General features: G+C 34.7%; 1 protein-coding gene across 1 annotated transcript; it reads right to left on the reverse strand.

Moving 5' to 3' along the window:
* Positions 1-2,002: 2,002 nt before the first annotated feature.
* On the reverse strand, positions 2,003-12,467 carry adpgk2 (ADP-dependent glucokinase 2). The gene is made up of 6 exons (XM_039673479.2): positions 12,208-12,467; positions 10,469-10,628; positions 8,347-8,537; positions 5,583-5,679; positions 5,327-5,463; positions 2,003-2,813 (listed from the first exon to the last, which is right to left on the reverse strand). Exons 1-6 carry the CDS (start codon positions 12,398-12,400, stop codon positions 2,143-2,145), a joined length of 1,449 nt encoding a protein of 482 aa, XP_039529413.2. The 5' UTR covers positions 12,401-12,467; the 3' UTR covers positions 2,003-2,142.
* Between the last annotated feature and the right edge of the window lie 526 nt (positions 12,468-12,993).

The following is a 12,993-nucleotide window of genomic DNA, read 5'->3' on the forward strand; positions in this document are numbered from 1 at the left end:
GCACAGGAGGTAGGTAATAATTTGCACTCAGGGTGACCGGTGGAAGATGTGATGGAAAGGGAGCCAGAGCCCAAACTTGCTTCGATATTTCCGAATCTGTTAAAAGAGACACCAACAACTGTGATCACGGCAGATATGACCAAGTTCTTCAAATCCCTCTCCCGAAAATACAAACACGCAGGTAGTTTATGCACATGTCCATTAGAAAATAAGTGGTTTGGGCTACTTCATCCATTGCAAGAATAATTCCTCATTTGATAAAACACAAAATAAAACAAAATACAACTTTTCTTCATGTGTTCATGTATTGTTTTTGACCTTTTCTGGCAATTGTTCTGCTCTGAACTGTGACATTATTGTTTTACTATGACCCCTCTGAACACGACAGATATTTATGCATGTATTATATATTTACATTCATATATATTCCTGTTCTTCTTAAAAAAAAAAAAAAAAAAAAAATATATATATATATATATATATATATATATATATATATATATATATATATAGCCCTATATATTAGGGCTGTCAAATGATTAATCGTGATTAATCACATCCAAAATAAAAGTTTGTGTTTACATATTATATGTGGGTGCATTGTGTATAATTATTATATATATATATAATTACACACACATGCTTGTATATATTTAAGAAATATTTTCATGTATATACTGTATCGATTTATATATAATTTATATATTATATATAAATATTTTATATATAAATAATATTTTTTTTCTTACATATAGATGCATGTGTGTGTATATAATTATACACAGCGCACCCACCTATATTATGTAAACACAAACTTTTATTTCGAATGTGATTAATTGCGATTTATCATTTGATTGATATATATATATAAATAAATAAATACATTGATAAAAAAGGTGAATTTAGAACTAACACACCTTTTCTTTAAGACTTGCTTCATGATGTTATTTCATGACGGTGTGGATGTTTTACTTGAGTTTCAATTGTAATTTCTGTAATACATTTTTCTTTGATTTTGGGGTCAAGTATAACATGTTTTTGTCAGGTTTCATGAAATACATGCACCCACAGAAACATGACCAGGCATAAACTTTCCTTTCCCTAGAGTTAAAAATCAAGCCATGTTCCTTTAATAAAAAAGAACATGTGATTTAATTCAGACAAATTAGCTAAAGACATTGTGTTGTAAATAAGAGCGGAAGACTGACTTGTTTCAGTGTTTGGGATGTGTAACTGTTCAATCTCTTGTTAAAGTGGACTATGATGATATGGAATCCCCCCCAAAAAAAAAGAGAGAGAAAATATTCCAATGATGAGAAATAATGTGTGACAAATAAGGATAAAGCAATGTTAGGTATTACGGGTGGACCCCATTACACTTCAGTCATGCTGATGCTAAATTCTTCTGTGTTTCCACTTGACATTATTGTGCATTTGCATTGATTGATTTCAGTCATAATATAAAAAGCTCTGGACGCTCAAAGATTCTTCTGCATATTATTTCAAGATTACTGGCCCCTGTTGGGTTAATGTGCGTGAAGTGAATGATTACGAAGCCATTTTAAGACACAAAAAGGTTCTGGATGAGAGAAAAGATATGCTAAACGAGAAAGAAAACTGAAAACAAATGAACAATAGGTGGGAAAACTACGCAAATCTTACAATTAACTGCCCAGATTATATTTCACACACAAATCTAAGTGAGAAATTAGAAATTATTGCATCAAGAAATTATTTTCATGACAATTAAGCACATTTTCATTCATGCAATGCATCCATTACACCGTATTTCTTGTGATTTTCATTATATTCTCATTACTACAGTATTTTTTTTAAAATACTACAATAAAAAAATACTGTGGTACAATTTAAAAACACAGTTAAAACTTGCTTAACTGTCAAGAAAATAACTGTAAAAAAGCAAAACCTCTCATTTCCATTTTTGATTTATGGGTGAAATAAGACGTGGACATGTTGTTGACAGGTTTTGAGAGATTCAACCAACTTTATATCAGCTGGACCCAATGTTTGTATTGCACACGATGAGTCTCAATGTTTTCCCCCCAAAAAATAAAATGATCACAAAATAAAAAGAAAATCACAAAATAAAATCCAAGCATGTGGGATGAAGACGTCTCGGATTCAGATCTGCAGTACGAGCCCAGCGGCAGAGATGTTGTCTCCTCCTCCGGCAGTCTGGTAGACTTCTGTACACACCAGCACAGGAGCCACGCAAATCTCATAGCCGTCCTCATCCCAGCAGGAAACCGGCCGAGATTCCTGAAGCGGAATCCTCGGACTTCCTTCTCTCCTGCTAACGGAGAACGATTCATCCATAATCAGCCGTGCTTTACTGAGGTCGATGTCCGGCGAGCCGCAGACGTGCCGGTTGGCAGTCAGAGAGGCTTTGGCCGTGGCCGACATGGTGTTCTTCCACTGGGAGCCGCGTTTGACGATGATGGCCTGGAAAGCTAGCGTGTGGACGTGAAGGCGGGTGAGCGGCCGACCCGTCCCGGCCTTGCGGTGGCGCTGGTTTACCAGGTGGTAGAGGTCCCTCATCTGGTCCAGCACCGTAGCTACGCGGGGGTTGGGGTCGGAGAGCACGGTCAAGTTGCTGCCGCGGAAAAGGCTTAAGAGATTGGGCAGCTCTTGCTCGTTCATGCCCAAAGAGTCGGCGTGAGGAAGAACAAACTCTAGAAGGTCGGACATCAGACTTTCGTCCACAAAGCTGGCCATCTCGAAATGTACGGCGGTCTGCGGGGACGCGGAGGACAACATCTGCGCCAGCCTTCCCAGCAGAGCCTCACGCTCTCCTGTTGGAAAGAAACGGTTATTACAGAATCTCTTAAAGTCCCCATATGTGGTGTTTTTAATATGCTTTAAGACAAACCATGTGCAAATGCATAGGTCAACACCATTGAGTATTTTCTTCTCAAAACTGCAGCGAATCAAAGACTGTCTCAAAAGCACGGTTTGAAATTGCTGGTGTTTCTGATGTCACAAACTACCTTGTAACCAATCAAGTCAACGTGTGATCATCAGTGAGTGGATCTCAGAGCTGGTGTGAGTGAGTGGAGGCGGGGATAATTTGCATATTCATAGAAACACGTATACTGTTTCTGAAATGAGTCAAGGCCGTAGAATTACATTCAAGCTATGTTAAAGGAGTAGTTCACTTTAAAAAAAACAAAAAAAACTTTTGCTGATAATTTACTCACCCCCATGTCATCCAAGATGTCCATGTCATTCTTTCTTTAGTCGAAAAGAAATTAAGGAAATTAATATATTAATTATATTTTTTTTTTTTAAAAAAGAAAAGAAATTAAGGTTTTTGATGAAAACATTCCAGCATTTTTTTCCATATAATGGACTTCAATGGGAACCAAACGGTTCAAGGTCCAAATGAGAGTTTCAGTGCAGCTTCAAAGGGCTTTCGTGACTCTCCTGTTTGAACTCGTTCATCAAAATGAATAAATCTTTTTTACGAGTCATTTGGTTAGAAATGACTCGATAAAAGATTTGTTCATTTAGATGAACGAGTTTGAACAGGAGGGTCACAAACGTACATCACAGAACAGAGCAAGGCGAGCATTTGTGTTTATAAAACTTAAACTTTGTTATTTATTTATGAAATGAGCGATCGTTTTGCTAGATAAGATCCTTATTCATCGTCTGGTGTCGTTTAAAGCCCTTTGAAGCTGCACTGAAACTCATTTGGACCTTGAACCGTTTGGTGCCCATTGAAGTCCATTATATGGAGAAAATCCTGGAATGTTTTCATCAAAAACCCTCATTTCTTTTCGACTGAAGAAAGAAAGACATGGACATCTTGGATGACATGGGGGTGAGTAAATTATCAGCAAAATTTTTTTTTAAAGTGAACTACTCCTTTAAGGCATGAATATTTTTTTTTTCAAAGATGAGTTTTAAGTGTTACAATTATAAACCCTAATATGTAAAGTGCTTAAATGGAATATTAAACCAAACATTTGGTGTATGACAATTTTCACTGTTAAACTTTGAAGTAGAAAGATTGAAATAGTATTTCAATATTTCAGATTTTTGATTTATTTACAGCTTTGAAACACACTGAAAAAGTTATCATGAATCAAATTTCACTTCAAAATCGCTTGTAAACTTCACAATTAATCTATTTAAAATGGCAAGTAACACATTGAAGAAGACATTATGAAATAGTGTTTTCTTGTAAAATGTTCTCCAATAATTCCAATAACTCTTAACTTTACCGTTTCATTTTTTTTACAGAGCAGTGTAGTTACACACTACACTTTTAATGTTCTATTAAGCATTTCATGCCTTCGGGTCTAAATATTACTTACTTAAAACACTAATAGCCAACTTAGAAAACTGAATTGTCCAATTAAACAAATCGGTCTGTTCATGATGTGAGCAGTGAAGATGTGCAGTGATTATTATTAATAGTAATTTCCCTCTAGGGCAGAAAGAAAAGATATGCAAAGCAAGCAAAATCACTGAGCGCTACGAGTTATTACAGTCCGTCTACTTTCCCAGGGTAGCTGGGAAAACATGCTAATCTTACCATGTGACAGTACTGGGTTAGTTTAGCTCCACACCACCATTGATCCAAATACAGGCTGACTGTTTTAACTGTTCATTATTATTTAGTGCACTAATACACATAACATAATGCTTAACTGGTTAGTATTTGAAATAAAATATACATTACTGTTCAACAGTCTGGAGTCAGTAAGAAATTTTAATTTTCTTCAGCACGGATGCATTAATCAAACGTGTATTTTTTGTATCAAATAAATGCTGTTATTATCATTTTTTTTTAATTTCTATTCATCACTGAAACCTGGGGGAGGGGGGGGGTGATAATACAATGATAAGAAATGCTATAATACAATGATAATAATAAATGTTTATTCAGCAGCAAATCATCATATTGATTTCTGAAGGATCATGTGACACTAAAGACTGGAGGAATGATGCTGGAAATTCAGCTTTGCATCAAAGGAATACATTTCATTTTATTTTCATTTCATTTTTGCTATTTTACAGAGCAATAGTTTTTGTAATAAAATGTTACTGTATTTTATAAATGCATGCATGGTAAACACAATAGACTTCTTTCAAAAACATTTTAAAAATCTTACTGACCCCAAACATTTGAACGTTAGTATAAAACAATGAAAAAAAAGGAATAAAAAGTTTCATTTTATTATTTGAAAGCAGATTAAATACTGATTTGAGTATTATGTAATAATGTTTGTAATGTCATTAACGAAAGTTATTAATATGAAGTGTTAAATATTGCCCTCAGACAGCTTCATTCACTTACCCTTTTTGAAAGGGAAGTTGTCCATCATCTGCAACCCTCCTACTACGAGCAAATCCGGATTGAAATCATTCAGCTTCTCCTGAAATTGCTCCATGGAGTCCAAATATGGATTATGGTCATCACTATGGACAATATACCTACAGCAATACAAGAAAAGCACTTACATGCAAAGCAAAAATGTCTAGATTAAAAGTAGCTTAGATAATGTAAAAAAACAACAACAATCTGAAAGTATATTAGCCTAATATAAGCCCACCTGTTGGCCCTTCGGGAAGTGTAAGGCCCCCATGTGGCACCCGTAGGGTACTCCAGGATCAGGTGGATATCTGGCTCATCCACAGTGTTTCCAGCCACTGAGGAGAGACCAAATAATTTAATGCAATGCAAAACATGGAAGAAAGAGCTGTAGCAAGCAGAAAATATACTTTAAAATGGGTAATTCTTTCTAAAAAAAAAAAAAAGTAAGATTTTAAATTGCATCTATTATGCTTTCAAGTAGTGTGTAATAAAGACTAATTACAGGCTAATAATAGTCACAACAGACTGGAGCATCTGACCAATGAGAGCAGAGTATGATCTCGGCAAAAAAAAAGGAGTTTAGAGAGACTGGATTCTTTATCAAAAAGTTTCAGACACTGTGAGAAAGGAGTTTATACTTCAATAAATGTATATTAAGAGAAAATTAAAGTGTTTTTTGACCTTGGATGCATGTAAACCAGGGGTGTCCGTTCCAGCTCCCGAAACCCCACTGTCCTGAAGAGTTCAACTCCAACCAGACCTTAAATTTGAGCCGGATCCAGTATTCCGGAAAACGTAAGATTTGGACATTTTTGCGTTCCATTAACGCAAAAATGTGTGTGAGATTTTGTTTTGCACGGAGCGGAAAGTTTGGAGAAAGTGTATATATCTGCTGAATTATTCTATTAAAAATAAGTTCATATCATCTAAATGTCAAAAAAGCTTCCAAGATGGAAGTTGAGGCAATTTGGAGGTAAACTCTACAGGACAGTGGCCCTCCAGGACCGAGTTTGGACACCCCAAATGTATTGTAGGAGCCTTTAAAATTAATAATAGTCAGGGGTGCACAAATCCGGTGTGCAGGTGTGGTAAAAATAAACGAGAAAATATGCAGGAAAGCGCTTTTGAGTACCAACATCTTTGGGACAGAGAAACCCTTACTTATTGGTGTAGGATTTTTCTCCATCTCTGGTAAGATAACAATCATTATGATAAGTGTGTTCATAAATGATTAGGGATGCAACAGATCACAGTTGATGTGTGACCCGTACGGATAAGGAGTCTCATTTATAAAACAGTGCATAGGATCCTTACTAAAAGTGTACGTGTGCCCGAAAGCCAAAAAATATTCAGATTTATAAAACCGTTCGTACGTCAGAACCTGCGCAGAATTCACTTTATAAATCCCATTCAGCCAAAGATTGTGCGCACATGCGTCTCCTCCCCGAAATAACCATATATGGAGCTTACGACGCCTAGTTTAAATATGCATATCTCATCTGCATATCATTTGCATATGATTATTCATCCACGTGAAACCATGTTAAGGTACAAGACGTTAGGAAAATATGAAATACAGATGTGCCGTGTCAAAATAAATAATTTAATTTTTATTTTTTAGTTGCCTACATCCCTGCCTTGTTTTTGAATGAATAAATCAAATAGTGTAAAATACATTTCAGAGAAAGATTTTCTCAATATTTTCCACTGGCCTAATAGTATTTTTAATTAATTTTTATTTTTAATGGAAACAGATAGACATGGTTGTGCATTATTTGCATGGAACTATTTTCTCAGACAATCTGCTATTATCATAATTAGCAATTATCTCTAGTTAAAACATTAAACAGCATGTCGGAGGGAAAGTGTTCAAAAGCAATGCATCCACAACATATATATATATATGAAGAGTTCAGATGCAAAAGCCTCTAAATGCCATTTGAAATTTTCTTCTTTAATGATGATTTTTATCAAACTTGTATAAGTTCAGTAATTTCACTTAAATAACAATTAATAGGTAATTATCATTGCCATTCAAGTGAAATCACTGAACTTAAATATACAAGCTTGATAAAAATGATCATTCTAGAAGAAAATTTCAAATGGCACTTAGAGGCTTTTGCATCTGAACTCTTATATATATATATATATATGTATATATATATATATATATATATATATATATATATATATATATATTTCTATTTATTGAATTTTTTTTTTTTTTTTTAATGATTTCATGTAGTTTAAGTGTTTAACTCCATTAATGAGACTGGCATATTTAATCTAAATGTTTATATCAGAAGTAAAACAGTTTAAATCATTGTTATTTAAACTGTTATTGAGAACATGCACTGTATTTATATAAAATCATGAAGATTTACGGTTTTACTTCATCTGCCGTTAGATTCTAGGCTATAAGTGCGTCAGTTTCACTAAACGGCCCAACGCGCTTGCTGCGCGGACACTTAAGAAGGGATGGATATTGGCTTCAAGTGATAGGCTTGGTGAGTGAAATTATATTTGTAGGCTATTATCTTTCTGTAGCCTGTAGGCTATAATTTTCAGTCAAAAAAATGACCAAAAAGACATTTAACTCACGCTCACCATCGGTGTCAAAGTTTGCGCACATTCTCCAGTCATGTTTGTTTTTTATAGATCACAACCTTTGCGTGGAAACTGGCGTACATACGTTTTTTTAGCCCCGTTTTGTGCGTACGCACGCTTTATAAATGAGACCCCAGGCCCCATGGTTTGACAAGCATTTATTTCGTGGATTAACTGCTAATTTTCATCATCATGAAAGTTTATCATTTGGACGTGTTTTGTCTTGCCGATTTAAAATAAAAAATAAAAGTAGAAGAAGAGGCGAAAAGGTGCTCCCTTGAGAACCAGACCAAAAAATGTGCACCCCTGAAATTAGGGGCACTAAAGTGTTGTTGTTATATTTACAATATTGAACAGAAACAGCTTTTCAAGCACAAAGCTGAAAATTACAGCACCTGTGATGCGCTGTGAGAGGATATCAGTGAAATCGATGCTGAAACTGCCACCTAAAAGCACATCACATCCTTCCAGCGCCATCCTGCTGGCCATGACGGGTGCATTTCCTCCTATTGACCACCTGTTTCCTGGCAGCTCTCGCGAAGCCTCTACCAGTTCACTGAAGAGCGTGTCGTTCATCACAAACCTCCTAAGGGAAAGAGTGAAAGAAATCTGTCAGCAGAATAACAAACACAGTGCTTACTGTAATAACACTCCTGTTATTCAGTCTTAAATCAAGCAACTGAAGGGTTTTTGTTTATGGTACCAACAAAGCCTGGTTGGATTGGTTTGGTTTAGTCAACTCGAAATTAATCCTGCAAACCTGAGTTTGTTTGTTCAACTACCATCATGGTACAGGCCCCTGCTTAATTATTGATATTTACAGTTCATTTGAATATTTACTTTTTACTTTCGGTACTTAAGTACGCTTTAAATCGGATACCTTTGTACGTCAAGTGATGTATGAATGGAGGAGATTCTACTTTTACTGGAGTAATTTCTTATTTAGGCATTTATACTTTAACTCAAGTACACTACCGGTCAAAAGTTTTAGATCGGTAAGATGTTTTATGTTTTTAAAAGAAGTCTCTTCTGCTCACCAAGGCTGCAATTATTTGATAAAAAATACAACAAAAAAAAAACAAAACAAAACAAAACAGTAATATTGTGAATTATTACAATTTAAAACAGTGGTTTTCTATGTGAATATATAGTGAAGTGTAATTTATTCCTGTGATTTACTCCAGTCTTCAGTGTCACATGATCCTACAGAAATTATTATAATATGATCCTCAAGAAACATTAATTATTATCCATGTTGAAAACAGTTTTTTACATTTTTATTTCAGGATTCTTTGATGAATAGAAAGTTCAAAAGAACAGATTTGATCTGAAATGGAAAGCTTTTGTAACATTTATCACTACCATTCAAAAGTTTGGGGTCAGTAAGGATTTATTTTTTATTTTTTGGGGGAAAGAAATTAGAAAATACTTTTATTCATCAAGGATGAGTTAAATTGATCAAAAGTTACAGTAAAGACATTTATAATGTTAAAAAAGATTATATTTTAAATAAATGCTGTTCTTTTGAACTTTCTATTCATCATAGAATTTTGGGGGAAAAAAATGGTACACGACTGTTTTCAACACTGAAAATAATAATTTATGTTTTTTGAGCATAAAATCAGCATATTAGAATGATTTCTGAAGGATCATGTGACACTGAAAACTGATGTGTAATCAGCAACAGTAACGAGGAATAAAGTACAGTTCACTATATATTCACATAGAAAACCACTGTTTTAAATTGCAATAATATTTCACATTATTACTGTTTTTTTTTTTTTTTTTTTTTTTTTATCAAATAATTGCAGCCTTGGTGAGCAGAAGAGACTTCTTTTAAAAACATAAAAAATCGTACCGATCTAAAACTTTTGACCGGTTTTGTATAACTTTTGAGTACTTTTACCACTCCTGTGGTACTGGCCCCAGGCAACCCTAACGCCAGAGGCTTAAAAGTCTCTCTAAATGAAAAGAACGAAAAGAAAACCTCCACTATGATTTACGGTAAAGCTAGAGGAGAATTTCACACATCAATCCAAACTACATATGTCAACCAGAAGCGTCTCCAAACGCTACTGTGCCGCAGGCTTTAGCAGCGCCTCAACATAACTGCAATATTATCTTGAGAGGCCTGTCGTTACGCCCTCAAGTGTGAATTCTCTTGCTGTATGCAGCTTAACCATATTGCCAGCACAACAAAACTAAGAGGGTCTGATCCATTTCAGCTTTAAAAATTTATTGAATTATTAATATTAAACTTTTAGTTTTGTGATATTAGTTGTTGATGGTTAATGCAATTAACTACATCTGTGGCTAACTCTGTGAACTTGTGGAGGACTGACCAGATAGTTTTAATTCCAACTGTTAAACGTTAACTGACACAAAACACACTGTTGAAACGGTTTAACTGACCCCAGGCTCCAAACCAAAAAAATCACAACAGACGTGTTCTGTTTTATTGTGTAATCCCTCCAGTCCCGAGGGCTTTGGGAACATGCTTGAACAGCTCTCACTTACTCCGAAGCGGCTCCGGGGGAGAAAAAGTAAGCGAAACTCTGCGCCAGCTGCTCCGCATTCTCTATGTAGTCGTGGTGCAGGGGCTGGTCGGTCGCCTTCAGACCGATTTTGTTTAGCAGAGTCACACCATCGACGATGATATCCACACAGCCACCAAAACCTGATAAGAGACAGTGAAATCACATGTTACTACAATTATTCAATCTTTGAACCTGACCATCCAACAAAACACACCTAAATCATAGGTCATAGAATATCTAAAAAAGAATGGATCAGATACATTAAGAAAACGTCACTCACTACAGACTGAAGCTGTTGTTTGTCAGAACGCAACAGACTCATACATGCATCGATCACCGATTCAAAAAACAGATAATGACTGTGCAATCCCAGATAGGCTTTGACAATAGAACTGACTGAACATCATCACAATCAACAAAGATTCAATCAAGAGTCTGAGAAGAACTTTCACGTGCATTGACCGTCGTTTAAACAACAAAACACAATAAATCCATTGCACTGGGTTACAATGAATGAAGAATTTTGGTAAATACAGGCTAAAGCTTAAACCAGTTGTCAAAGCACAACCCCCCGCAAGCACTGCACACGTGTTATTATAAAGACTGTTTTAACCAACAATTTAAAAAAAGCAATGACATGATGCAAAACAAATATGCAAAACATGAGCCCAGGCCTGATCCTAAGTTAGCATTCCTCAGAAGTGAAACAAGCCATATCAGATGAAGAAAGATATTATTAGAAGAAATCATACAAATTTGCTTGATCATCAATGTTGGAAACAGTTGTGTGCTTAATATTTTTTTTTTTATTACCAATGATCATTTTTTCTGGAGAATAGAAAGTTCAAATAGAACAGCATGCATTTAAAAGTACACTACCATTCAAAGGTTTGGGGTCAGTAATTTTTTTTTTTTTTTTGTGAAAGAAATTAACACTTTTATACAGCGAGGATGTGTTAAATTAACAAAAACGTGATAGTAAAGATTATATTGTTCAAAAAGTTTTCTATTTTGAATAAATGCTGTTCTTTTTATTATTTTATTTGTCAAACAATCCTGAAAAAAGCATTAACAAGTAAGAATCACAGGTGATAAAAATATTAAGGAGCACTGTTTGCAATATTAACAATAAATCATAATATTAGAATGATTTCTGAAGGATCATGTGACATTGAAGACTGGAGTAATGATGCTGAAAATTCAGCTCTGCATTACAGAAACAACTTATATTTTAAAGTATATTAAAATAGAAAATCATTATTTTAAATTGTAATAATATTCCACAAAATTACAGGTTTTCTTCTGTATTTTTAAAGTCGGCTTGCTTGATGAGCACGAGAGACTTTTAACCAGTACTGTTTATACAAATGACATTAAATAAGTAGTTATTGATTTAAAAATACAACTTTATAACATAAAAAACTGTCAAATTTAGAGTAGCATGCATATGCATTGCTTAGTTACTTCAAAATATGCTAATCTAACATGCAAAGTAATAATATAGTATTCTTATTACAGGAAATGAATGAAAAATTAATTGGCTATTTTTATTAAAGTTTATTCTTAAATATTTAGAGCGATTATTTAAAAATAAATACATATAAAGCAACGTTCTTATATAAATGACATATTTGAAAACTTGCAGATTGCAGAATCTATCCATATGACTATTATAATTTGTTGCATGCTGTTAAGTGCACTTAAAAATCAGTAAGTTACCTATAGCCACTCTCGGTCTAGTCATGCCGTCCATGCCCACTTTCTGCTCTGCTCGCAGCAATGAAGACAGAAGCACATCTAGCCTTTCATCCAGAACCGAACCGTCCGGAGAACGGAACCAATACGCCACCAACACCACTGCGAATGACAAAAACGAGCCATATTTGACACCAGAGCGTAGCTCAATGGCCATTGCAGATGTATGAACACACTACTGCCTCTTCTCTTTCTTCCTGAGCTTATGTGATGATGAATCAGGGGGCGGATGTTTTTCTGCTTCAGAAATAAAAGAGGCTAGAATGGCACTTGGCTTCAATAATAGTTAGTATCAAACGATAAACGATCTAAAGTTGACTTATGATGGACCATAGACTGTAAAAGAGATGGACCAATGATAATAGTTGATGATCATCTGATAATGATTTTTATAATCATTTTTTAGAGATTGTAAACTTATTTATGTAGATTTGCGTTTGCATTTTAGGTCGAAATCTGTAGATTTAATAGATTTAAATGAGTATAATTTATATTGTGTGCAATTTCTCCGATGGGGTTTAAAACGTTCTGAGATTTGAGCCGCCTTGCGCCCCCTGGAAGAAGAACCTAACGCCTTACTTTCCCACTGGCTCTAGTAAAGAAACGAAATGGCGTGAGTCATTTCCGGTCATTTATTTTTTTTTTCAAAATAAAAGTTTACAGTAACATCTAATTGATTACTGACCACTATATTAAATCCATATCAAATATTTAAAGATTAAACAAACATTAAATATATCTGACGGGGTT

Source organism: Pimephales promelas, chromosome 15, assembly GCF_988280905.1.
Source record: "Pimephales promelas chromosome 15, fPimPro1.hap1.1, whole genome shotgun sequence".
In the NCBI taxonomy this organism is placed as follows: domain Eukaryota; kingdom Metazoa; phylum Chordata; class Actinopteri; order Cypriniformes; family Leuciscidae; genus Pimephales; species Pimephales promelas.

Excerpts from the sequence above, each read along its gene's own strand:
- adpgk2 (XM_039673479.2), bottom strand. The coding sequence starts at position 12,400 with ATGGCCATTGAGCTACGCTCTGGTGTCAAATATGGCTCGTTTTTGTCA. Across the intron at positions 5,464-5,582 it reads ACTTCCCGAAGGGCCAACAG|GTATATTGTCCATAGTGATG; the intron begins GTGGGCTTATAT and ends GTATTGCTGTAG. Across the intron at positions 2,814-5,326 it reads CAACTTCCCTTTCAAAAAGG|GAGAGCGTGAGGCTCTGCTG; the intron begins GTAAGTGAATGA and ends TCTTTCCAACAG.